The 25,553-nt window shown below is 42.6% G+C and overlaps 1 protein-coding gene across 1 annotated transcript in view; it reads right to left on the minus strand.

The window, feature by feature from the left end:
• RNF144A (ring finger protein 144A) overlaps positions 1 to 25,553 on the minus strand; it is a 76,378-nt gene that overhangs the window by 13,241 nt on the left and 37,584 nt on the right. Inside the window, exons 3-4 of the mRNA XM_054998176.1 lie at positions 856 to 960; positions 606 to 666 (exon numbers count right to left, since the gene is read on the minus strand). Of these exons, the coding sequence (XP_054854151.1) occupies positions 606 to 666; positions 856 to 960 (166 nt within the window). The remainder of the gene's footprint in view (positions 1 to 605; positions 667 to 855; positions 961 to 25,553) is intronic.

Genomic DNA, 25,553 nt, shown 5'->3' on the forward strand with positions numbered 1-25,553 from the left:
AACATGTTTTTAAATACTATGATACTACAATACTACAAAGAATACAGTTAATTAATTGGACCAGTGTGGTGCAGTGGTTAGATTGTTTGACTAGGACTGAGACGACCCAGGTTCAAATTCATTCTTAGCCATAAAGTTCACTGAGCCATCTTGGGCCAATCACTCTCTCTCTCAGACTAACCTATTCCCCATGGCTGTTGTGAGGATAAAATGGAGGGAGGGAAATCATGTAATTTGCCCAGAGTTCCTTAGAGGAAGGGTGGGATAAAAAACATGACTGATAAAATATGTCTAATGTTATGCTGGCTTCTGGCCTGGATCCGCGAATGTACATAAAAGTTGTTTAAAGAAAAACAGGAAGCAATATCCCTCTTCGCTTTGCTTCCATCCTGGGGTTCTGTGACAATTGCCTTTACTCTGAAGTCCTTGAACATTTTATAGCATAGACCTTTTCAAGGCATATGACAAGACACAGAGACCGCACACACAGTCACTGAATCACGCTGAGCAGCACAAATTGTTAGAAGCACACAGGGCCATGTTCTAGCGTTTATTAAAATGCCTGGTGAAGGTTCTGTAATAAAGTCTGCTCCCAAATACTATACCTCTTTCAAACTGTAATTTCTTGTACCTCTGCATGATTTCTGATGCAACCATGCACTCGATCTGTTGTAAAGGGAGAGACGGACAAGGAGCAGATTAACAACAGCCATAACCAAAGGCTTGCTAAACAAAGAAATATTGAATTTGGTGCAAGAATGACATAAGAGCATTCTCTTCCCACCCCTGCCCCCAAATGGTTGTGATATAACTTAGTAGGGCTTTTATGTAAGAAGTTTGTATTAGGAAACCTACTTCATTTTCTTGTAAGTGGCCTCGCTTTGGACAGGCAGCATCCGGGCAGCTAATTGCAGTTTCTAGACCTTCCTTGATCAAAAGCTCTACATACTGTTTCAGGCACTGTAAGAAATTAAAACACAGGAGTTGTAAATATTATGCAGTGATTACGATTTTAACAGATTTCTTGTATAAACAGCCATGGATGGGAAGGGCCTACTTTTCTTACATTTATGCCTCCCCTCAAGCCCTTTTCATGGGAGAATCTACTGTGACCTTCTGTAAGGATGCAGAGGAGTTAGCCGTGTTAGTCTGTAGTAGCAAAATCAAAAAGAGTCCAGTAGCACCTTTAAGACTAACCAACTTTATTGTAGCATAAGCTTTCGAGAATCACGGTTCTCTTCGTCAGATGCATGGAGGGCAAGAAAAAACTGGTCAGATATATAGGTGGAGAGGGGAGGGCGGAGTAGATGCAAACCGTAGCTTCTGATATGGAGATCAGTTTGCTTCTGAAGGAAGTCAGGAACCTATTTGTAAGAAGACCTCTCATGTGAAAATTTGCATTCATCTGCTAGGTTACGACAAGGTCTGGACTGACTGTGCCATGGGGGAAAGTGCCTAACCATGATGGATTAGAAGGTAGCTGGAATTCCAGCTACTTTAGGCTTGAGTGTGACCAACAGGACTTTTACTTTTTCAAAAGTAGAATATCCATGTTATCTCACAAACTGCATATTGAAATATTGAATAAATATAAATTAAAATATAAATAAATATAAAATAAATAAATATGATATTCTTCTCAGAATCAAAACCAGTTTGACATCTGGAATGGATACCCTTCAACCTACTCAGTGACTCTGACATATAGGGCCAAGCTACAAGTGATGAATGACACAAGTTGGACACTTGTCAACTTCCCTCAAGTTTTGATGGGAAATGTAGGTGTCCTGGTCTTGCAGCTTGGCTCTCCAACTGCTGTCTGACTTTTCCACTGTCACTTGTCCAACATTCCACCAAGGTGCCTACATTTCCCATAAAAACTTGAGGGAAGCTGACAAGTATCCAACCTGTGTCATTTGTCACTTGTAGTTTGGCCCTCAGAATACCCAGGGGAGGAAGCTGAGCCAAGGTCAGTGACTATGGTGGTCCAGAGGGGCCAGGAAAGATCCAGCACTGAAGGGGCACCTGTGGATGTCTCATCAGTGCCAGAGGCCACCTGGTCAAAAGAGAAACCTTACTATGAGCCCCTGAGATAGTCACCAGTTCTCTGCCATTCAGGACCCAATTCTGTAGCCCCCCTGAGGAGCCTCTCCCAATCTACAGGAATGCTAGAGACAGAAGGGCCAAGCAGAGGTAGCATAGAGGAGCCAAGTGCCAGACTGACTGGACTCAACCCCTGACAGAGCTACAGCCGTGCACTGAGGTGTATACTGCAGGATTGCAGGATCCTAGATGGGGCGCAAAGCAGCCTCAGGAACTCCAGCACCTGTTGGCAATGCAGCTGAGGCCAACTGCCTCCCTTAGACCAAGACTTGGAGGGCAGCCTTTGCTCGATCAACCAGTTCACAAAGCCACAACTCTGAGTGCTAGATCTTGCTCCAAACCTTGCCAGCTCTAGACCCTGCCTGCTGCTGCACCCATGACCCCTCAATGAACATCTGTAAGGTAAGTCCTGACTCATGAGGAGACCTGCAGACCCAGATGCTTGAGACCTGAATGGGGGTAAGGGGAGCTCCTGTTCAAGAAACCTAGATAGTTCTTTTGCACTACCAGTCCTGTAAAAAGTTAACAGGAAACAACAAAACCACTGCAGCAGCTTTATTTCAAACTACCTATAGAATTTTTTTCTAATTGAAAACTTCCATAGTCCTTTGAAGAAGGCTCTTAGAAAATACCATAGTGTTCCAAGACAGTTTCAAATACATGGTATTGCAGAATTTTCCTGTAGTGATTTTATTCGCTTAGCCCCTTCCACCCACAGTGTTTTACATAAGAATGTGAGAGAACCCACATTTTGAAAGCTATTTTTGGAAAGGCAAGCTGAGGATCACTACCCACCCATTTTGTTTAATGACATTTTTAATGTAGTTATTAACTAATATCAATAGCTTTAAGCAACTTCTCATACAAGCATTTCTCAAACTGGAGTCCAGAGACCCTTGGGATCTCCAGGGGATCTGCTCTCATGTTCATCTAGATAACATGAAAATACAGTTTTATGAGTTTTTTCTAAGAATGTGGGCAGAGCTGCTTTGCCTCAAGGGAAGACAACAAAATTGTCTTCCCCCTCTTTCGAAGGGTGGCAGCTTATAGAGTTGCTACTGCCCGCAGTCACCAAGATCACCTCAGAGCATAAACCAGAAAACTATTGATTAGTTGCTGGGATTCAAAAGCTCACCCTTAGGAAGTATGATAGGCTGACGGACACCAAGGAGGTACAGCATTACTTACTACACCATTACTTCAGGTATAAAACTGAAATTGTTTTCACTCTTATAATGATTTGCTTGTTTTCTTTTCTTATTAAACCTTTGCCTTTGGACCTTATAATTCAGCTCTTTCTTACAGTACCTTAAGCTTTTACCTCAGGAGTAGACATGGGCACGAATTGAAATATGAATCAAATTTTGTGATGAATCGGGCCAATTAGCTTCACAAAATGTGTTTTGTGGGGCTGCAGTTTTCAAGAAACGCATGACTTTTGGGGTTGATTTGTTCGATTCATGGATGATTCATGATGCCAGACAGGCTGGCGCCGATCCACTGATTCCCTAGGCAACATAGGCCCAGAATGTCTGCAGACCTTTTGTTGCCATTGGAAACCCCCACCTTAGCCCACATAACCTTGATAGGCAGCTCTCCCTGCCAGCTGGAGAGCTTCCATTCTGCTCTATACAGCAAGGAGCAGGGGAGTTAATCCCCTAGGCAACTGAGGAGATGGGCCTTCTGTAGCTATGGGAACACCAAACCCTGTTAGGAAGGTCTGCCTGCCAACCAGAGACCTCCTGTTCTGCTCTATGTGAGCATTTCTTATATAAGATACAGCTCTCTGCCTCGTGCTTTTCAGTTCCAGTAGACAAGAGGGAGAGGGAGGACCTGTTGCTGGGATTTGGAGTGACACAATGGAATTGGGAGATTTTGGCTGGATTTGTTGCTGCTTTAAAAGAGACTGAAAAGCCTCTTTCTTATTTTCAGCTCTTGGCCTTGCTGGGAAGGTCGTTGGGTGAGGGTGCCTTCTTTCCTCCACCCCACTCAACCCCAGTCTCAGGGCATTGCCTGGCTCTGGGACCTAGCTTGACTGAGGCCTACCTTTTTTTTCTTTAATTTTCTTTGCTTATATTCTTATTTAGAGCATTTGTGTCCATCTCTACTCAGGAGGGGCCAGGTCACAACTAACACTGTTCCCCACCGCGCGCGCGCACAGAGCTTCAGGTGTTCTGTACTTTACCCATGATTTTACTTCCAGAACACCTTCCCTTTTGTGTTTGTGTGACTTGTATATTGCTGCCTCCCTGACTCCTTCAAAAGGTTTTCACTGCCACCAGAGCCTTTTGCCTTAGATCTCCTCAGTTTAACTGGTAATGTAGGAAGGCTTGTTATAGATGATAGTTTTACAAAACAGTCAGTGTGTGAGGTTAAAAAAAGGGGTCTTTCTTGCTTAAACAAAAGTAGAATTTATTTATAAGTACATGAACGTGATGGTGCCAGTTTTGATAAGCGTAGTTTCAGAATAGTTCTTAAGCTTAGTAGTTTCAAAAGTAATTATATCTTCTTAAAAATATATTCAAAGACTCAGTCAGCAAAGAATAATTCTCTACACAGGTCTTCACTAGCAGAATGAATTTTCTTCCCATCCACATATAGGTTCATTCAGGCCTCTCTATTCAGCTTTGCCTGACCTAGATAGATTAATCTCTCTCTCAGATATACACAAATTGAACCAGGAACACAGTTTGCCTGATTTAGATAGAATTAGGCTCTCAGGCTTCCACACAGTTGCCTGATTTAGCCAGGATCCTTTCTCTGAGACATCTAATGACTTACTGACTGAAAACCTTTTCCCTCAGCTCTCTATCTAAAAACTGCAGCTTACTCTGCTCCCATAAGGTACAACTACCATCAAATCACATCAGACTCTATTGACTCATCCATCCCCTCTTCTTTCCTCAGAGGCCTGCATTTAAACTCAGTTATCAATTATTAAAAACCTCGCATTAGCAAGCAGAAATAAAATCCAAATTAAATACATTGCATGCAAAATAAAAATTAAATACATTACAACTCTGTTTTCCATTGTAAAGGATTTTATCATGAATCCATAGACAATAACAGGCAATTGTGTTTTTTAACTGAGCACTGGGAATTCAGGTTATGTGCAACAGTAGTTTTCCTCTATTTCTATAAGCAGCTCTGAAAGTTTTTGCAGGCTATTTCCCATCTTGTTCATTTAGTCCCTGGCTAGAAAATCAGGAAGAAAGTTTCTTGATGTCTCCAGTGCAACAAGGAAGTGCTCCGAAGTGTGTGGGAACATGCTGTGGGGCTTCCAGGCACATTTCCTGTGCCTTTCTCCCCTGCTGGCCAGGTGTGAGATAGCGGAGGGCAGAGGCCAGAAGTGGAAGATCCCCCAACCCCCACAAGGGGAAAGTAGAGTTGGCAGGTCCAGGCTGGGAAATTCCTGGAGATTTTCGAGGTGGAACCTGAGGGGAGAGGCCTCAGTGGGGTTTAATGCCAGAGTTCACCCTTCAGAGCAGCCATTTTCTCCAGGGGAGCTGGTGTCTGTTGCCCAGAAATCAGGTGTAATTCCGGGAGATCTCCAGTTATCACTTGGAGGCTGGCATCCGTAGGGGAAAGTGATCCCTAATAGTGGGAGCTGAAGAGTGAGAAGTGAAAGGCTTAAAGGTCCCCCCCTCCCAAGTTGCTAAGGCTTGAGAGCCACTATGCTGTGTGTATTTTCTTCATCCTTGCTGTCATTCTCAATTTCTTATATAACACATTAAATATTTTTTACTGAGATTTCAGGGTCGATTTTTAATGATTAAATGAGAAATGTAATTACCCATATGGATAAATCCATATTCTGGTTTAGCTCTTCCAGTTGGCAGAAATGCACACTAAATGATACTCTTTTTTCTTCTTGCCCATATAAGAACATGCCTTGTAGTCTTAATACTCCAGTGAAACAGTCATATCTTCAAGACACTCACTATAACTACGGCAGGATCAGTCTTACCCACACCAGTTTTCCCTTTCTTATTCTTGTCTTAAAGCAGAGCTCTGTACAAATCAAAAGCTTGTCAGTGTACCCCACCAAAGGAATTTTTTTTAAAGAAGGAACAGCACACTATTTTAACTGTCTGGGAGTCCTTCATTGGGCTGGGAGTTGGTCTAGATGGTCTGTAAGGTGGGCCTCTTCCAACTATATGATTCTATGGTTCTATGATTTTATTATTCTATCTATTTATACCTAATTCAAGACATCTTTTCACAAAGGCAAGATTTTCAATAAGAAGTTTAAGAAACTTCGCTGCAGCAGTAACATTAAAACAGCAAGCACCTTACTCTTTAATGTTGTTTACTAAACTGCATGTTACATACAACCCATTCCCAATTCTGTCCCCACTGTATTCCTTTCTTATTCCTATTCAGTTTGCTATTCCTAAATAATACATTTTTGTAAATATTTGCGTTTAGCTCCTCCATTGTGAGAGCACAGCCCCTAGATTGCAATCAAATTCTTGTACCATTCTTCATTCAAGGAATTTCCGTTGCTGCAAGAAAATGAGGCAACTTCCTTTACTAACACAATATATATGTATATTTTTAAAGCAAGAGGCCATCCAATCTTTGGCTGGCTTCTAAGTACCCCCACTCTCTGATTAGACCAGTGAGCACTGAGGTGGAAAACCAGAACAAATAATTTAGGATACCATCAGGGGTTGCCATAAGTCAGCTATGACTTGATGGCACTCACTACCACCACATACGTGCACCATGTTCCTACACGTTAGTACAAAGAGCCAAAGCAGCCCCTGGATAAACCCTACACAGATAACCCAAAATCCACCTAAGAACATTACATGGTTTATTGTAGGTTTTGAGGACTGGAGGAACTCAAATGGTCCAGAGTTCTGTCTATGCTTCTGTGGACACACAGTGCTCTACTGGGAACAGGCTTTCCTGTTCTTTCATATAGAGAGGGCTGTTTTGTACATGTACCTGTTGTATAAACAGAATTGTCTCCTTCACTGAACTAAACTTGAAAATAATTGCATGCAAGGAAGCTGGGTGCAATCAAGCCTATCCCATCAAAAAGAAATCACCAGACCAGCAACAAAACCAAAACCCCAGGGCTCATTTTGAGGGGGAACACGCAGGAACGCAGTTCCGGTAGTTCTCCAAAGAGGTCACATGTCAGGTGGCCCTGCTCACCTGATTTTGGCCATTTTGGGCCCGTTTTGGCCTGGATTGGGCCCAAAATGTCCAGGATTGGTCCTAAAACAGCCAGGATTGATCCCCAAACGGCCAGGATTGGGCCTCTTACGGGTGGTGGATCACTCTCCCACTCAGCAGCAGCCCAGTTCTGACCACTTTGCGCCCCTTTTTAGCCATTTTCAGCCCCTTTTTGCGATTTTGGGCCCAATTTTGGCCCTGAATGGCCAAGATGGGGTCCAAAACAGCCAGGATAGGTGAGGTCAGGGGTGTGGCATATGCAAATCAGTTATGCCAATGACACACTTCTGGTGATGTCAAGGGGTGTGACATATGCTAATGAGTTATGCTAATGAGTTCCTGCAGCTCTTTTTCTATGAAATGACCCCTTCAAAACCCTATACCTTTCTTCAAACATGTATGTTATTAATTGTAATCAACCACACTATCTTGCATTGTGGGTTCAATTGAGGAAGTATAACAGGGATCAATGACAAGGGCTCTATAGTATATATTTTGCCCTGCTGCTTCCATTTCAAATATTGGATGTTTAATTAAAAGGAAACCATACACATTTTTAATGACGTTATCCTTCTGTGAGTGCTAATAATTCATTAATCATTCATTAATTATAAATAATTAATTTTTTAAAAGCCTTTTCCTCATGATGATTAGAAATATTTCGAAAGCTGCCAGAATTTTATTTCCTGTCATCTGTCAGAAAGAGTAGAACAGATACCCCTTTCGCTACCTGACATGCAAGCTGCATTCAGATGGCTATGGGATGCATCCAGACAACCATTTTCTCATAGGGAGGTTCAACCCTAATCAATGTTGCAAAATTACCACCAGTTGTAATGAAGGTTCAAGAGGACATTGTCACTGATCTGCTCTTCTGCCCTCTTTTCCTATCATAGTTTTGCTTTATTCTAGGATCTGGGTGTTTTGTTTTCGTTTTTCCTTTTGCATTTTTTATTTTTGTGCAGAAAAGAAGAGCAATCTCTGTACTGTGTGACATTCTTTGTGCTCCTATTTTACCATGTTTTCAGGATGATGTGTATTTTGGCATGTTGGAAAATAGCTCCAGTTGTCAACCTCTAATATTCTTGCTGTGGTTGCCATTTTTAATACAATTTTAAAACTACTACTATTTTACCATTTTCAATATGCTGTCATTGTGTAATACTGCTGATCAGCTCAAAGGGGGGGGAATAAAGGGGTTGCCACCATCAACACAAATGAACAAAAAAGGAAGCAGAGTCATGAATTTAATGTAACAAACCATTTCAAGATGGGAAAATGCATGAGGTAAATTATTTCAGTGGTGCAACTGCCATGAATGTTTGGATCGTCCATTCCAGCCCGATGCAGATAATGATGGAAGAGTCCTAGTGAACTACCCATAATTGTGCTCACTATTCACAAGGATATTTTGTTTACTGGGTAACTGCCAAATATAAAATACTGTGCTCTCACAGCACACAGAATATACCAAGCTTCTACAGTGACATATGATAAAACACATGCAGTATATTTTAAAACAACTTTGTTGATCATTATCTATCAGTCTATCACATTTGTATCCCATCCGTTCTGCAAGGAGACTTATCTGGTTCTTGTCTCTACTGACACTCATTCATTTAAAAACATTTCTATTATAAGATTTGCTTTATTAAGGCAAGTCCTCTTCAACACATGGGAATTCACCATAGCATTGCACAAAGCATCGATCAGTTACATTTTTGCTGTGGAAGTTATTTTGAAGAGGGCTGACAAATACATTCACTAAAGCCTCTTTGTGCTCAGGCCTGTTTGTAGCTCTTGTTTCCCCAATCAGCTTTACTCAGAATGGGCAGGGGGTGAAATCATCATATAGCTGAAAAAGTCATACTCTCTCTCACTGGGGAGATTTCCTGCATATTTTTCCCCCATCAGTTCTGGCCAGGGGTGTGCACTGAGACAGTTTCCATTTCAGTTCTGGGGATTCCGGAATAATCCTGTTTCATTACTGGTTTGTTCTGGATGGGGCAGTGTTGGCTTGGAACTGTACCGTTTGGTATTTTCATGAGTTTTGGCCACTTGCATGTCCATTGACCGCACCTGCACAAATACACACTCTTCTGTTCAAGGGTGTGTGTGTGTGTGTGAAAATGAGGCTCTAGGACAGCTTCATTTGCACACACCAGCACCAAAATTGCACAGAACCCAGTCCTCCCTCTAAACCATCAACCCTCCAAGTTTGAGAGCATGCAGCAACTGGGTTCCGTGTTTATGGATCCCAAGGAATGCATGGGCAAGGTGTGTGTCAAGTGTCAAGCAGCTGAGCATACACGCACACACACACACTGTGTATGCTCGGGGGATTGGAAACAAGTCTCTATTCACGCTTAACCAAAAACCGCATCATTCAAAAACCTGTAGATCCAATGAGTTTCTCCTCAAGCCATGAAAACTCACATAATAGACCCCAAATAAGGCGAGTGTAAGTGGCTGGGCCCACATAATGGCAGGAAACTTGCTGGCAAAGCAGTGCCAGCAAGGCATGGAAGCAGGAGGGAACTCCACTGACAACCAGCACAGCACAGTGAAATTTTTAAAAATCTGTTTTTGTAGTGAAAAAGCCAATAAACGTTACCTTTGAGTCCTCTTATTACACCATGTTTCCTTCTAGTTTAACTTCCACAAGGAGGGGTTATTCGGATGAATCCTCCATCCTAATCTGCTGCAGATACCCAGGCCGGGACTCCCAGCCACCAGCCTGTCCTTGTACTGCGTAAAAGTGCACACAAAGGGAGGGCTAGAGGCTGGTTTTTCCTTCACAAGGGAAGTAGAGGGAAGATGACCCTCTCCCCCCACCACCACATTTTTACTAGTAAAAATAGGTTGCTGGCTGCCAGTCTCCCTTTCCAACTAAAACCATTAACCCAGAGGAAAAGGGGCAACCAGAAGACAAGCAGAAAGAAAAAAATCTGACCTGATAGGTCCTTCCACATTTGAACACTGATCTGGAAGGACATTGTGTGTGTGCATGTACGAGTGTGCGATCTCCCCATCATTTAACACTGGGTTAAAAGTTTTAATCAGAAAAGCTCTAAAAGCCCACCCAGAAGACTTTCTGGGCAAGATGAAATTTCTCCTGGTGCTTGTCAACTCGCTATCTTTGTAGGACTTCTTCAGTCACAGTGGAGTGGCCTTGGCACCATGGCACCTAAGCCAAAAACAGCAGCAGAAGGCCACAGAACCAGCTCCACAGGGACCTCCTCAGTGTGGCTCTTCTTTATTCATTGCTTTTTCTTTCCAGTTTTCACCGTAATCTGCATAGCATGACCCTTTGGGGCAGCTGGGGACTTAGAGGCTGAAGGAGACCCCTCCCACACGTACGTGCACACCCACACAGATGTTGCCAATGCAAGGCCTTTCCTTCCATTGTGTGTAAAAACACATAGAAAGGGGTGGTGATAGGCAATGGTGACACCATGGCATCATGCCATCTGCTACTCCTCTACCCAGTGCAAAGCAAATCTTTTGCAATTTGATCCCCATGAGCCTCAGTGCCAATGCCATACCTATATCCAGGAAGCGCAGAAGAAAAAAAGCACTCATGCACACCACAATCTCCTTCCCGCTGATGGAGTTAAGGGGTCAGTCTCTCCCCTTTGGATCCATGATTGTGTAGACAGACTTTTCCTCGTGTGTAATGTTTCTTTTGGTTTTGTTTGTCCTGTCTCTTTCTACCCCCCAACTCACTTCTTGCTGACTGAACATTCATTATAATCGAGCCACTCCCACCCCTTCCTCCCTTTCTGGTTTTGTTTTGATCATTCTTTGATCATCAATTTCGTATCATTATACTGACCTCCTGTTGTAATAAGAGGTACAGCAGGTTCTCTAAATTCCTCGCTTTTATTTTTTTTTAAAGTAAGCCTCTAACTCCTTCCATTTGTAGAGAGATACCTTTTTCCTTTTATCTCCGCAAGAGAAAGAGCTACAGACTTTCATTTTTAAATGAAAGCCGGGAATTCAGAGAACCTGCCACATCTTTTATGTGTCAATCTATTGATAAGAAATTGACATTAAAAAAAAAACCCTGCAAGTGCCCTGGTGACCCAGGGAAATGGATGGGGTGGCCTCTGCTGACACCAGAAAAAGCGGTGTGGTTTGAAAAGCACAAAGCCACTGCTGCGCTGGGCTCCGTCATAACAGAGGTCGGTTTGGGTGCCAGCCTCAGCCTCCTTGCTCTGGTTCAGCCTGGGCAAGGCGTTCTGGGTTTCATGGCAGGGGGACAGGTATGGGTGGTGGAGCTGCTCCCTTTTTACAATTCCACATGCAAAGACATCCCTATATGTTCATTTTCAATCTTTTAAAAAAAGATTGCCAAACTCCAGGTGGGGGCTGGAGTTCCTCCGGAATTGCAACTGATCCCCAGACTCCAGTTCCCCTCGACAAAAACAGCAGCTTCAGAAAGTGGACTCTATGGAATCACATCACCGCTTCCACCCCTCTCCAAACTCTGCCCTTCCCAGGCTCCACTCCCAAATCTCTAGAAATTTCCCAGCCTGGAATTGGCGCCACTACTGTTGCTCTCCATACCGTCACAGGAACTGACACAAGTTTGACAAAGGAAAGCCCTAACTTTTTTATTTATTAAAACCTTTTTATCTTGCCTTTCTCCAAAGACTCAAGGTAGCTAGCATCATCTTCAGAGGCTAAGATACAATAAAAACGGATGGGAAAATAAACCTATCAGTAAAAAAGCATGATGTGATGTTCTAAGACAGCTTCAAACATCCAGGCTGAATGTTCCTCTCCTGTCGCTGATAACTTAAGCCTGAGTGTAGCCATGGGTGCTTTCTGCAGAAGGTATTATGGGAATATAACCGCCAGTTTGTACCATACAGGCTCAATGTGTCTCTCTCTCCTGCTGCAAGCATTTAAAACCTGGGAGCATCCGTGGGCCTGATCCCCTGGGTGCAACCCTAAACGGGCTGCTGGCTCTTAGCTCATGTCTCATAGCCTGTGGCCTTCATGGACTACACAGTGGACACCAGCCCAGGAGGTGTTGTGTGTTATTATACGGTGTCTTATTGACATCTGTTTCAATGGTATTTCTGCTCTGAGTTTCCACTAGGGGCCTTCCTCTTCCTGCTTTCCCCATGGTAAGAAGGTAGGATGGATAGAGAAAAACACAGTAACAATTCCTGGCAGGCACCTGTACCTTGGGCTCCTTACTTGCTGCAAGTTCTGGAAGTGTACAAAAGGGTTTTAAACATAATTTTATTATAACAAGAGAATTAAGCATAAGCCATGGCAGAGCTCCCATGAACTTTGTATGTAGATCACTTGTTTAATCATTGCACCACAAAGCTGAACTGCAGATATTGTGGTTTGAATTAATCAGCCACTGCACTTGCTCTAATAACCGACACCTTTGAACTAACGTGCCACTGTCAAGGGACCAGCACAAGATAAAAAATACTCCACACTGAATTAACAGAATAACACAGTCCCAAGGAGCTGATTTGGTAACCAGTTAATTGGCATATAGGAAAGCTGTGAGAAAAAGACCGTTTCACATCGTTACTCTGAGTATGTAAGTTTAATTTCAGCTGGTTTCAGCTCTGAGAACATAAAATGTGGAATGCCACAAACTATCTCATTTACTGAATGACAAGCATACATACACTTGCGCGCACAAACACAACCCCCCTCTATACTCTATCAATCGAATTTTACCTTTAGGATTATTTTTTTATTTTTGAAGGCTTGTAAAGCCATTTGGGCTAACGACCCATGCTCATGTTTCAGTTGTAAAGGGCATGTATGACTTAGCATATAAAAAGGCAAAGTACTCCAAGCCCACATGTCAGTCTCATATATTATGCATTCATATATTTGAATAAAACACGACCAGCACTGCATGATGCAGTAGTCTACAAGCATATGAAGCATATATGTTCCAAAGGCAATACTATGTAACACTGTTAAATTCTGAGAACAATTTCACTCTTTTAAAAGTATTTCTAGGGAGTAAGAGAGCCCATTTGTGTAACTGAAGCTATAGAACTTTGCATTATAGATAAACTGACATGTTGATTAATAATCTACAAACTTCTTGCAGCCCAAACACTGAATGTTGTGAGTCCTTTATTAGAAGTGGCTCGCACGAAGTCTCAGAACTGGTCATCACAGAAGCACCCTCAGGTGACTGATTTAGTGTACTGGTACGGTTCTGTGCATGCCACTTGGATTACTGGCAACCAGGGCTTTTTTCAGCTGGAACGCAGTGGAACGGAGTTCCGGAACCTCTTGAAAATGGTCACATGGCTGGTGGCCCCGCCCCCTGATCTACAGACAAGAGGGGAGTTTAGATTGCCCTCCGCCCTCATCAGCGCGGAGGGCCATCTAAACTCCCCTCTGTCTGGAGATCAGGGGGCGGGGCCCACCAGCCATGTGACCATTTTCTCCAAGGGCAACCCACTGAGTTCCATCACTTCTTTTCCCAGAAAAAAAGCCCTGCAGTGGCAACTGTTCACTTCTTTCTGTAAAGCATCTAAGAAGCTCCTTCATTCCATAAAAATCTCTGCACGCTGTTCCTTAAACATACTGGTTATTACATCCCATTTACACCCCTCCAATATACCTTAAAGATTACATTTTTTTTAAGGAGCCACGTTCGCCTCTAGAACAGAAAGTTAAGGCATGTAGGCTGGACTCCCTGCAAAGTTCCAGAGCCTCAGAGTATAGTTTTAAAAACATCAGTACAATCCTAGTTCCCAAGAAGCTCTGAAGAAATTTCTTTTTAAAAATGTAGGAAGGGGTCCTCCCTTTAGGCGGGTTAAAATGACTCTTTCCCTCAGTAAAGGGCATAGCTAAATAACTAATGAAATGTGGAACACTTGGTGCCTGGCAATATGACTTTTATATAAAGTATCAGTGAATGGCTATGCCATCCATTTGAAGGAGTCAGGTTGCTGTCAATTTGAATTTAAGATTTTCTAGGAAACTTCTGGAAATTCTCCAACACGAATACTACCAGCCTGTCATTTAAATAGGAAAGATTTCTAAGTTGCAGTTGAGATTGTCAGGCGGCACAAGGGAATTGCACATTCAACATGCCAGATTGGGAAATCTTCACAAGCCACTGCAAATCTGAGTAAACTGTACCAATCTAAATATATTCGTCTCTACAACCTGACTCTGTGTAAGTAGATTCATATGTTCTTTTCTTCCAACTGATTCCACAGCTCTTGTTTATTGTCTCTCCTTTCCACAGTTTACATACTGATTACTATTTTGCTTCTTTCCGTATAATAGATGGGAAGTTTCTCTCCATTAATTATATTGTGTTAGTCAACCATCAAACCTATTCTGTCAGGGCATTACTTAACATTTAAAGGGCATTACTAGAGTACGTGAACTTTGAAAAAATGTAACCCTTCCACCTACAGTGGTACAATCCATTGTGTCTCCTTCACACTTGTCTACCTTGTTGCAACCTTATTCCACTGCGTGTGTAGGCTAGGCCTTTGAGTGAAAGACTGGAAGGGCACAATAACTATACCATCACTATGGAGACTGAAGTGGAGGCTTGCATTCCCTCCCCCCGCCCCAATCCCCCTGCCAGAAAGAGAAAAACCAGGCAGCCAGCTCTGCTGTGTTTGCCAGACAATTTAAGAGGGCCTGGCTGGACTGATCCTCTCTGTCTGTGTCTTGCTTCCAAGTTGAACTACATACTCTTTTTCTCTCTTCTTCCCTTTCTTAGGGGATGAGAGAAAACACGAGTCCATCCAGACACCTCAGACCAAGTGGGGCTGGCAGGCTGTTCATTGTTCTTCTTTGTCTAGAGGAGACAGAAATGAACTCCATTCTGCAACTTGTCGAGTTCTGGAGGCAAGGAATAGGTCTGTTTTCCATCCTTCCCTAACCCCTGGATGCCACCCCAGCATGAAGCCTTTGGAGCAGAACATCTTCATAACAGAGGAAGTACATGTAAGCTGTTTTTTCTTCTTCCTTTCCAAGAGAGAAGGGAAAGATTCAACCTTCAAAGCCACCTCCAGAATGACAGCTGCGATGAACACGCAGAGGAGCTATCTTGCTGGCTCACCTAGAGGCAATTCATGCCCGCCCAGGCCACAAATGAGTGGTTATTTTCCAGACTGCAGTGGTCCCCTCATCCATATTAGGAACACATCACAGGCTGCATCTTAACTTTGCTGGTCTAAACAGAATCTGCTCAGTCACATAGAAAGGGCAAAACCAAAAATGGGATAAAAGCAAGAAAGATGTGTCTGTGAGGCATGCACCCCCCACCCTGCCTATGGCTTATCTTTCTGTCATCTTTATCTCCCTTTCTCTCAGCTGGGGTTCCATTAGCAAAAGTATCCCTGGTTAAGGGAATATTGCAAAGAAGTAAGCCACAGGGGAATCGCTTGCTTTTATTTTTTAATTTTAATTTTTTATTTGTGCAAAGTAAAAGAAGGAAAGATACATCAGCTAAAAACGAAACAATGCTGGTGAATCTATACATAAGCTGCTTTAAAAGGTCTCCAAATATTGAAAAATATGTCCATACGTAATTGTTGTCTATATGAGATATATTTAAAAGTTTATAAGATCCTCAATCCAATGAGTTATGGGAAGTGGGCTTTTGTTTTTCCAGTGCTGTAATATAAGTCTTTTAGCAACTGTAAAGGCATGAAAGGTCCATTTATGTTGACCGTTAGTTAGGTTCCATGAGACAGGCAAATAATTTAAAACTACATAAGCATCCTTAAAAAGAAATTAGTATTTTAATATAAAATTAATATGAGTAATTACTTCCTCCCAAATGATCCAAATAACTGGACAAGTTCAAAGCATATGCTTAAGAGATGCATCTTGTAAGTTACAATGCCAATAATTGGAAACTGTACTTAATCTTTTACTAAAAAGGTGCTGTGGTGGTAGAGAGTGCCCTCAGAGTTGATTTATGACGACTCCTGGTGGGGTTTTCATGGCAAGAGACTAACAGAAGTGGTTTGGCATTGCCTGTCTCTCCAGCCCTGGTCTTCACTGGAGGTCTCCCATCCAATTACTAACCAAGGCTGACCTTGCTTAGCTTCTGAGATCTGACGAGATCAGGCTCACCTGGGCTATCCAGATCAGGGCAGTGTCCAATATGCCCTAGACATAATTTTTTGCTCAATAAGTCACAGCTTAAAGATCCAGAGGAACAAGAGGTATAAAGCTCAAAAGCCTTATCCCATTGCTTTAGCAGAATTGGACACTCTAGCTCACTAGTCCATTCATTTCTGAGACTCTGCACATCATATTAACCTACAACAAATACTTATGAACAAATATTGTAGGTTTCATTTCCTCTGTTGAAATTTGCAGAGATGTACGCTTTTAAAATCTGGCCCATGTGCCTGTTCTTTCTATAGGATTGAGGGTAAATCTCTTACTAAACAAGGTGTGCAGCCATAATCGCATCAAGTTTGGCCTTGGGGGTTACAGCATGCAACATTTTGAGTTTGTGTGACAAAATTCATCGATTCTGAGTTTATAGCACTGATACAGTTATGTGAGTACATTGTGTCTTTGCTGCAGGACCAGCCACAGAGTACAGCTACGGACTTCCTAAAAGCTATAAAAAAATTTACATTGAAAATTACACATTCCTTTACATTTCATTTTTTAAAAAATGTAAGAGGGACCAGTACAATGATGGACTCTTGCCTAAATTAGGCCACACTTGCTAATTTTTACAATTAGGCCGAATGTTTGACAGAAAACTACTTTCTTTCTAGAGGTGCTGAGCATATTACCTCATTTTTCTTCTCTGAAGCTGGCCTTCTGCTTAAGGGTAAAATAATGTCTCTTCCTTTCATTGACTGTCTTTATGACCAAAGACTGAGAAACTTGTAGTTCCTTTACCACGGACCAAAATTATGCAGTGAAAATGTAATATTGACAAAACAGTTATTGAACCCATAAAGAAAAGCAATAAAGAACAATCAGAGCAGCATCACTCTACCTATTATGGCTATTCTACTGTACTGGGAGCAACGACAGAAGTCATTTTGCACTCTAAAAACCATTATTTTCAGCTTCGTGTTGCAGAAGCATGAGGTGGTTCGTGAGGGAACAATGGCAGTTTCTCGTTTCCTGCTTTAAAGCAGCAGTAATTTTTTGCTTTTACTTTTATTCTTTTTCTTGCAGGGGCCCTGGGCACCATTTTAGCCTTACAGCAACCCTTGGACAGCAGTTAGGATGAGACATAGTAACTTGAAAGACCAGTCAGAGGGCCTTATGGGGACCTCAGTTTCCCACATACGGACCCAACAGCCAGTGGTTCGGCTAGCACTACGTCTTCCAAATTCTCCAGGATATAATAGAGATTGTACTTGGGCTAGCCACAGTTCTCTGGAGTCCTCTGGAGTCCAAAGGGCATTCCAGCATTCCACCTCACAAAAATAACACAACTCACTTAACATCAGAGAATCACAAAAGCACAATTCCTTTCAAAAACTGTTTATTTCTTGAACAGCTTTAGGTTACACAGCAGGGGGGCACACCAAAGGGCATTGCAGCAGTATCTTACAAAAAAATAACACAACTCACTTCACATTAAAGAATCACCCCAAAAAATTGCTGTCAAAAGCACTTTATTTCTTTAACTGCTTTAGGTTACACAGCAGGAAGGCACAACAGGGCATGAAAGCAGTGTACTACACAAAAATAACACAACTCACTTCACATCAGAGAATCACCCAAACACAATTGCTGTCAAAAACGGTGAAGTGGGTTGTATTATTTTGTGTAGTACACTGCTATCATGCCCTGTTGTGCCCTCCTACTGTGTAACCCAAAGCTGTTCAAGAAATAAACAGTTTTTGAAAGGAATTGTGCTTTTGTGATTCTCTGATGTTAAGTGAGTTGTGTTATTTTTGTGTAAGACACTGCTGCCATGCCCTTTGGTGTGCCCCCCTGCTGTGTAACCTAAAGCTGTTCAAGAAATAAAGTGTTTTTGACAGGAATTGTGCTTTGTGATTCTCTGGTGTTAAGTGAGTTGTGTTATTTTTCTGTGTGGGGGACTGCTGGTGTAATGTGTCATAATGCTTTGCCTACTTGTACTTTGAAAGGGAGAAAATAATTTTTAAAAAACTTTATTTTGTGTTGTTCGTGTTTTATTCTTTGTTGTGCAGTTGGTTCCCATCATAGGGAACAATGGGGCTGGCTGGCCAGCTATCTCTGTGGGTGGTGGGGGAACTTGAGGAAGGGTGTCTGTGGTTCAGGTGCTCTTTCACAGGGACCAGCTGGCACTCAGAAGTGTGCCCACCATTGTGGCACCCCTGGGCTGTGCAGAATTGGCCAGGGAAAGAGAATTTAGAAGTTCCCAGCATAGGGAACAAAGGGAGAGGGCTGGCCTTTGCCAGCCTGTTCCTGGGGTTATGGGTGTGGGGCTGCTGGGGGTGGATTTGGGTCTGTGAGGGGCTAATGTGGGGATTTGGGTCTGTGTGTGGCAGCTGGGGGGGAACTGGGTTTGTGTGGGGCTGTAGGGGGTGGACTTTGGGGGCTGAGAGCACCTACTTGGGGAGGCCATGAAATGGCCCCCCCAAGTGGGAGCAGGCTGAGCCTTGGTGTGGGGTGGGAGTAAGGGTGGGAGAAGGGCCCCTGAGGGTAGGGGTGGCATTTTGCATGCAAAATGCCACCCCTGGCAAGACAAGCCTCCCCCAGCTGTCAGTGGTAGAGAACAGAGCACCTACTTGGGGAGGCCATGAAATGCCCCCCCCCAAGTGGGAGCAGGCTGAGCCTTGGTGGGGGGTGGGAGGAAGGGTGGGAGAAGGGCCCCAGAGGGTTGGGGGGCATTTTGCATGCAAAATGCCACCCCTGGCAAAGGAAGCCTGCTTCTTCATTTTTCCCCATAGGAAATAATGAAGAAAGATGAGCAGCAGCATGCTAATAATATGCTCACCCTTCGCTTTCTTATGGGAGGATAGGGGGACCTGCTTTGGGGGGCCATAACATGGCCCCCCAAAGTCCAATCGGTCTGAAACTTGGGGGGTTGTTAGAGAGGGGTTAGAGGAAGGTCCCCACCAATTTTGGGCGGATTCGGTGGGAAAATGCCTCCCCCAGGCGTCCGGGAAGACGGAGGCATTTTCCCATTGAAAAAAGCTGAAAGAAAGCCGAAACAAAGCTGAAAGCCGAAAGCCGAAACGGCTAGCTGTTTCGGCTTTCAGCTTTATCCGAAAGAGATTTCGGCTAAAGCTGAAACAAGAATGCCGAAAAATTTTTCCTTGCACACCCCTAGTTGCAATTGCAAAGTTTTAGACTGGAGAGGTGAAATTAACAGAACCTTCAGAGAGGCAAAAATGAAATTAACAAACCCTCTGAGGAGCAATCCTTACCAGCTCTGTCTTTTTAAACTACACTTCCCAGCTATCACTGTGTCTCCCTACACTTGACAAACACACGTTGAGGAGTCCCAGGTAGAGAGGCTCTGAGTCACAAGCTTACTAGGACGTACTAAGCAAACTACTCTTCTAACGTCCCCAACTGTCTCCAACAGAGGAACAATGAAGATATATCATATGGACCTTAAAATATGAAGTGCCATGAATATCAGAGAAGCACTATATATTAAGTGAAAAAGAATATTCAAGTAACTTAAGTTAGTTTAAAAGCAGACACAGATAATTATCAGTACCCCTCCCCCTCATGCAGGGGTGGGGGAATATCAGAGGAGGCTGACTTAGGTTGGATTCTATTGCCCATAAATAATTGGGAGCTATAGATCTTTCTTTATCCCTTCTTTGCAACAGCATAACATCTAGAGACGGGAAGACCAGTAGGTCGGGGGTTAAGGATTCTACTATCTTGGTACTGCAAGAAACTCCGTACTTGCTCTAAGGCACCTGCTACAACTTAGATAAAGTGTACTGAGCTAAGTTCAATCAACTTTATTGGTTATTTTGAGAGACTGTGTGCTTGTGATAATGTGTTCTGTCCCCTTTTGAATCTACACACCATTCCCCCCCCCCCCCCGCTTTTTTCCTAAAACAAAAATTTCCATACAGACAGTACAATGCATTTCTCTGAGATATTTCTCTGGAACTCTTTCCTGTGTATCAGATTGCACAGGCCTGGCATAGGCCCTTTTCACACAGCCTCTATAAACCATTTCGGCTGCTAGTTGGTAGTGGATTTTTGTGCCATTTCAGACACAACTGGTTTGGCTGCTGGTCACTAATGGATTTGTTTTTAACCTTTTCAAACAAAACTACTTTTGTCCCATTCAAAATGAAAGGTTGAGCTGGGATTTTTTTTTAAAAAAACTGTTTTTCCCATTCTCAGATTTTCAATGTGCTTCCCATTTGCTGAATATGAAATGCCCATAGCACTTCCAACAGTGCCACCTTTTTACTTTCCTGCCCCAACTTCAGCATTTTATTTTCTTTGAACGTATATAGATTAGCACAGTAGCACTATAGCGTTGCAACAATATGTGTAGCAGGGTCTCTGAATTCCCAGATTTCATTTTTTACAAACAGTCTTTAGCCCCTTCTGTTAAGGAAATAAGCTTTTTTCCTTGTATCTCCACAATGGAAGAGGCTACAGACATACTTTTTTTTTTAATGAAAGTTGGGAATTCAGATAACCTGCTACACCTATGGAAACAATGCTATACTGATATATTTATGCCATTTTTAAAAATGCAAAAGGGGAGGAGAGGCCCAGGGTTACCATTGGAGAGAAAGATGAGTTATAAATTAACTAAATAAATGAAGTGAATAAATGAATAATTATCAAAGGACGAGAACAGGAGGACACCACACCGGCTTTGTTTCTTTGTTTGTTTCTAAGGCATGAGGCCTCTCACATAGCAGCAGCGCTTCCCTAAGGGTGAATATACAAAACTTTCATGGTCAACTTGTAGCTGCTGTAGCATAGAGGTTAAGTGGCTGGGCTGTGAATCAGCACTTTCTTAGTTCGACTCCCACTACTGCCATGAGCTTAGCAGGTGGCCTCGGGTAAGCCACTTCTCTCAGTCCCAGCTCCCCAGTTGTATTGTGGGAATTATAATAATAAAATTGATTTTGTTCACCCCTCTGAGTGTGGCACTAATCTGTCCAAAAGGGTGGTTCATAAGCACACTGTTGTTGTTATTATTATCAGCATTACCCAATAAGGTAGCTAGAAAGCAGCATTGTGACGCTTTCCTGCATTATCAGCCTTCTAGCAGCAATCTGAGACTCCAGCTATTCCAAAAGAAAGCACTGTAACCATCCCACCCATTCAAGCTCCAAAAGTTGCTTTCTAGGAAATGTTGCAGTTTCTTAACCACCAATGTCCACAATCCATAGTCAGGCCCACAGTGTTCCATACGAAAGGATCTCTTTCAACACACCATGTCTCCTAACTTGGTCAAAGCAAACAGCCATCTTTCCCTCCCCTCAGTCCTCTGCAGATTCCACAGGCCAGGCTCTCACACTGCTTCTGCTTCTTCTGAAGCTCAGTGAAACAGAACTGCTTTCTTTAGTGCAGGAAAGGGGGGCGGGATTCCCTCCCTTGCTCTGAGGAGGCCCATTTCAAAATTTGAGATGACGGAGAAAACTGTGCCCCAACCAAGCTCCATATAATACCAGAGACACCCTCCCCCAACTCTCGGCAAACCACAAACTTAAGGGAGAAAAATCTGTGTTCTTTGGGCCATCGTCCTATGCCACAGGCAGTTGCTCTTGGCAACCTGATTTGTGAATGTCAGCCTCCCATTCTTGATGTTTGAATTGGTATAGGAGTGCTGCTCCAGATTTATATCCCTTCTGTCATACATTCATATTACTTTTAACATTATAAGGAGTTTGTTTGCTTAGCTGGTCAGAAAGGCTTACAGGATACTGGAAGATGAATTTTCTGTCGGTACACAAGGTCTACTGTCTGATTAAATCAACATTTGCTTTAAGTTAGTTAAAAGAGGGTTTTCTATGGAACTCTATGACCTTGACTATAGATGGTGGAAATTACTGGTTAAGAAACTGCAACATTTCCTGGGAAACTAGTGAACCCATTCTTCCAACAAGACAAATTCATAGATCATCAATGGTTATTCACCACAATGACTATACCGTTATCTTTTTTAGAGCCAGAATACACCTGAGGTTTCAGGAGGAGAACAAAGTGTGTGTGTGTGGGGGGGGGAGGCCTTGACCTTCTGACAGGAATTCCAGGAGCATCTAATTAGCCATTGTGTGAAACAGGATGCCAGACTAGATGGGCCACAGGGCCACACATCTTTTAATTCAGAAGTCCTTCCTATTAGGATTAATCAGAGACAACAAAAATGTGCTTCTCAACCTTTGAACCATCTTTTACTCTAATCAGGCCCACAAGAGAAGCTGGTGTTTCTTGCTCAGGAGTACGCTAATTAATCAAGAGTATTTGCTGATCGCTGTATACAAAAAGTTGATTAATTCCTGAAAGCTCGTGTATTTAAATTTTAATGTGTCATCTGAAAGTTCACAGGTATCTGAAACAAAAAAGCATGGTGTTAAAACTGCAAAATATATATTGGAGAGAAAGTCAATATAAGACACTTGGATTAAAGTTAACTGAGCCTCATTTAAAGCACCAACACAGTTACACCTTTGTAAGCCTAATGAAGTCAATGGGCTTAGAAGGATAACTCTATCTAGGAATGCACTGCAAGAGACTTTATCCATATGTTTCCCTGCACGTATGGGCATCCTGAAGTATATAGATCAGGAGAAAGACCGTCCTTCCTTTCCAACAATGGTAACGTTATATGATTGTATAAAGGGAATAATCCCTTAGAAACGCATTTACAACAACTTTTCAGGGGTTGCCAAGGGAGCAAGAACCACTCAGTCCTGTAATAGTTCTCTCTCCATATAGGCTTGAGCACTGGTGCAAGGTCTTCTTTCCTTCCAGCTGTGCAGTTCTGAAAGCTCTCTTTGTGGACAACTCATTTGGCTCCTTCTCCATAGAGAGGATTTAACACAGCAACTCTGTACTAAGTTCAAAAACCACAAAATTGAAAAAGATGTTCCAGCACTTCTAAGCAGCACAAAATTGAAAAAGATGTTCCAGTACTTCTAGCCAGTGCAGTAATATACCATGGAATGCTATACTTTAAAGAGTTACAATGAGTTCTTGCCATTTCAATATGTAGCCCGCTGCTGCCATTCTCTCTCTATTTTTTGCTGTAAACCCCATTAATCTCAACTAGAGATGGGCATTTCACAAACCATGAACTTTCACAAACTTGCCCTGGTTTGTTTGGTTCATGAAAACATCACTTCCGGGGTAACAGAAGGTCTGCAGGATACGCCTCCCCGCCCCGCCATTGCCTAGGAAACTGATTGACCAGTGCCAGGCTGTCTGCAGTGATGATCCAAAAAATGAATCAAACAAACTGGCCTAAATTTCGTGGTGGTTTGTCAAAAACAGGCTCTGACAAACCGCCAGTTCGTGAACCTGCCTGTTTCGTGACGAACTTTGGTTTGTATTTTGGCTCATGCTCATCTCTAATCTTAACAGATTTTAGTCCCAAACAACTAAACAGAGCTAATCTGCTAAATCTTGTTCATCCTCTTAAAGGCCACTAGTGACCCTAGCGCTCTAACAGCACATGGAGTTCTGATGGATCTGAACTAACCACAGTCTAAGTGCCACCCTCTGGTTGTACCTGCTTAAATTTATCCACTACGAGTCTACTAGTATCAGTTCCTTTTAGTGTCTCCTACCTTGTGGAATGGGTTCTTTGTGGAGGCAGGGGCCCTGTCCCTAGTTTTCAGCAAGTGTCATTTTATTTGCTAGGGTTTAAGGTACAGGCATTTTTGTGGGAGATGGGGTAATGGAGTTTTACTTGTTTTAATTTGTAAGCTGCCTTGAGCTGCAAGAGAAAGGCAGATTATATTTTAATAAACGAATAAAATATTACTGAGTGCATGGGCAGCTATGTACAGATCCAACATGACTGTGCTAAATTTCAGGCTGAAAACTGGAGCATTAAGAGTTCAGATTATTGATCCGGGCTTTAAAACCTTGGAATGGGTAAGTGGGATGCTCATGGTAATGTAAACAGTTAAGTGGAAGCAGATAAATGAGAGGGAGGGCTAGAATGCTGTCAACATTTGATGCTTATTTGTTCTTGAAGACATTTCTTCTACTGTCTACTAGTTAGCAAGTGACTAGCAAATTGCCAATCTTATATGATTTTGGATAAGGCCTTTTCTGAGGTGGTCAACAGTATGTCCATTTTGAATGCAATTTTAAAAAATAAACTTTGTGCAGTTCTGATTTTGATGACTTTGCAACTTTTGCTTTGCCATCAAGTCACAGCCCACTTACGGTGACCCTGTAGGGTTTTCAAGACAAGAGACATTCAGAGTTGGTTTTGGCACTGCCTGCCTCTGAGCAGCGACCCTAGATTTCCTTGCTGGTCTCCCATCCAAGCACTAACCTGGGCTGACCCTGCTTAGTTTCTGAGATCTGATGAGATCAAGCTAGCCTGGGCTATTTAGGTCAGGGAAGCAATATGCTTCTGTTGATTGCTATTTTTTTTTAAAAAAACTTTGTGTAGTACTGATTTTAATGATTTTGCAACTAATGGTTTTTAAAGTTTTGAGTTTAAAGTTTTGCTATCCCCTGTTCATTAACAGATTTATTACTGTTGATGTTGACTAGAGCCAGAAAGCAAAATTCTATGTGGAGAACCAAAGAGCAGGAGATTGCTCCATTCTACTTAAACACCTGAGGCTGCCTTATACTGAACCAGACCATTGGTCCATCAAGGTCAGTCTTATCTACGCAGACTGGCAGCAGCACTCCAGTCTCAGGTGGGGCTTGTTCACATCATCTACATCCTGATCCTTGCAGATGCTCTCCTACGGAGACACAGCCCCTATTTGTCCTCTTTAGTGCTACTATTTCAAAGGCACTGCAAAATTAACTCAACGTTTAAGAGAAAAAAGCAACGATTTAGAGAACAGCAGACATGCAGACAGCAATTACTTATTACCCTACTGCATTTTTGATCAAGTTTTCACCCTACCAACACAAAATGAAACAACTTTTGTTTTTTTAACGGGATGAATGCAGTTGTGCCTCAGCTCCCACTCCTCTCCCACCCATGCTCTACTCATACACTTATGACCTTAACCAGATGGCTTTTCTTTTCCATGGCATGCTGCTTTTTTGCAACTCAGATGCCAAAGCTTTATGCAGCCGTCTAGGTGATTTCTTGTGTGCCCTTTGTTTGAAATGTTACTCCAGCATGTAGA

The sequence above is a fragment of the Eublepharis macularius genome, chromosome 1 (genome assembly GCF_028583425.1).
Source record: "Eublepharis macularius isolate TG4126 chromosome 1, MPM_Emac_v1.0, whole genome shotgun sequence".
Lineage (NCBI taxonomy): Eukaryota > Metazoa > Chordata > Lepidosauria > Squamata > Eublepharidae > Eublepharis > Eublepharis macularius.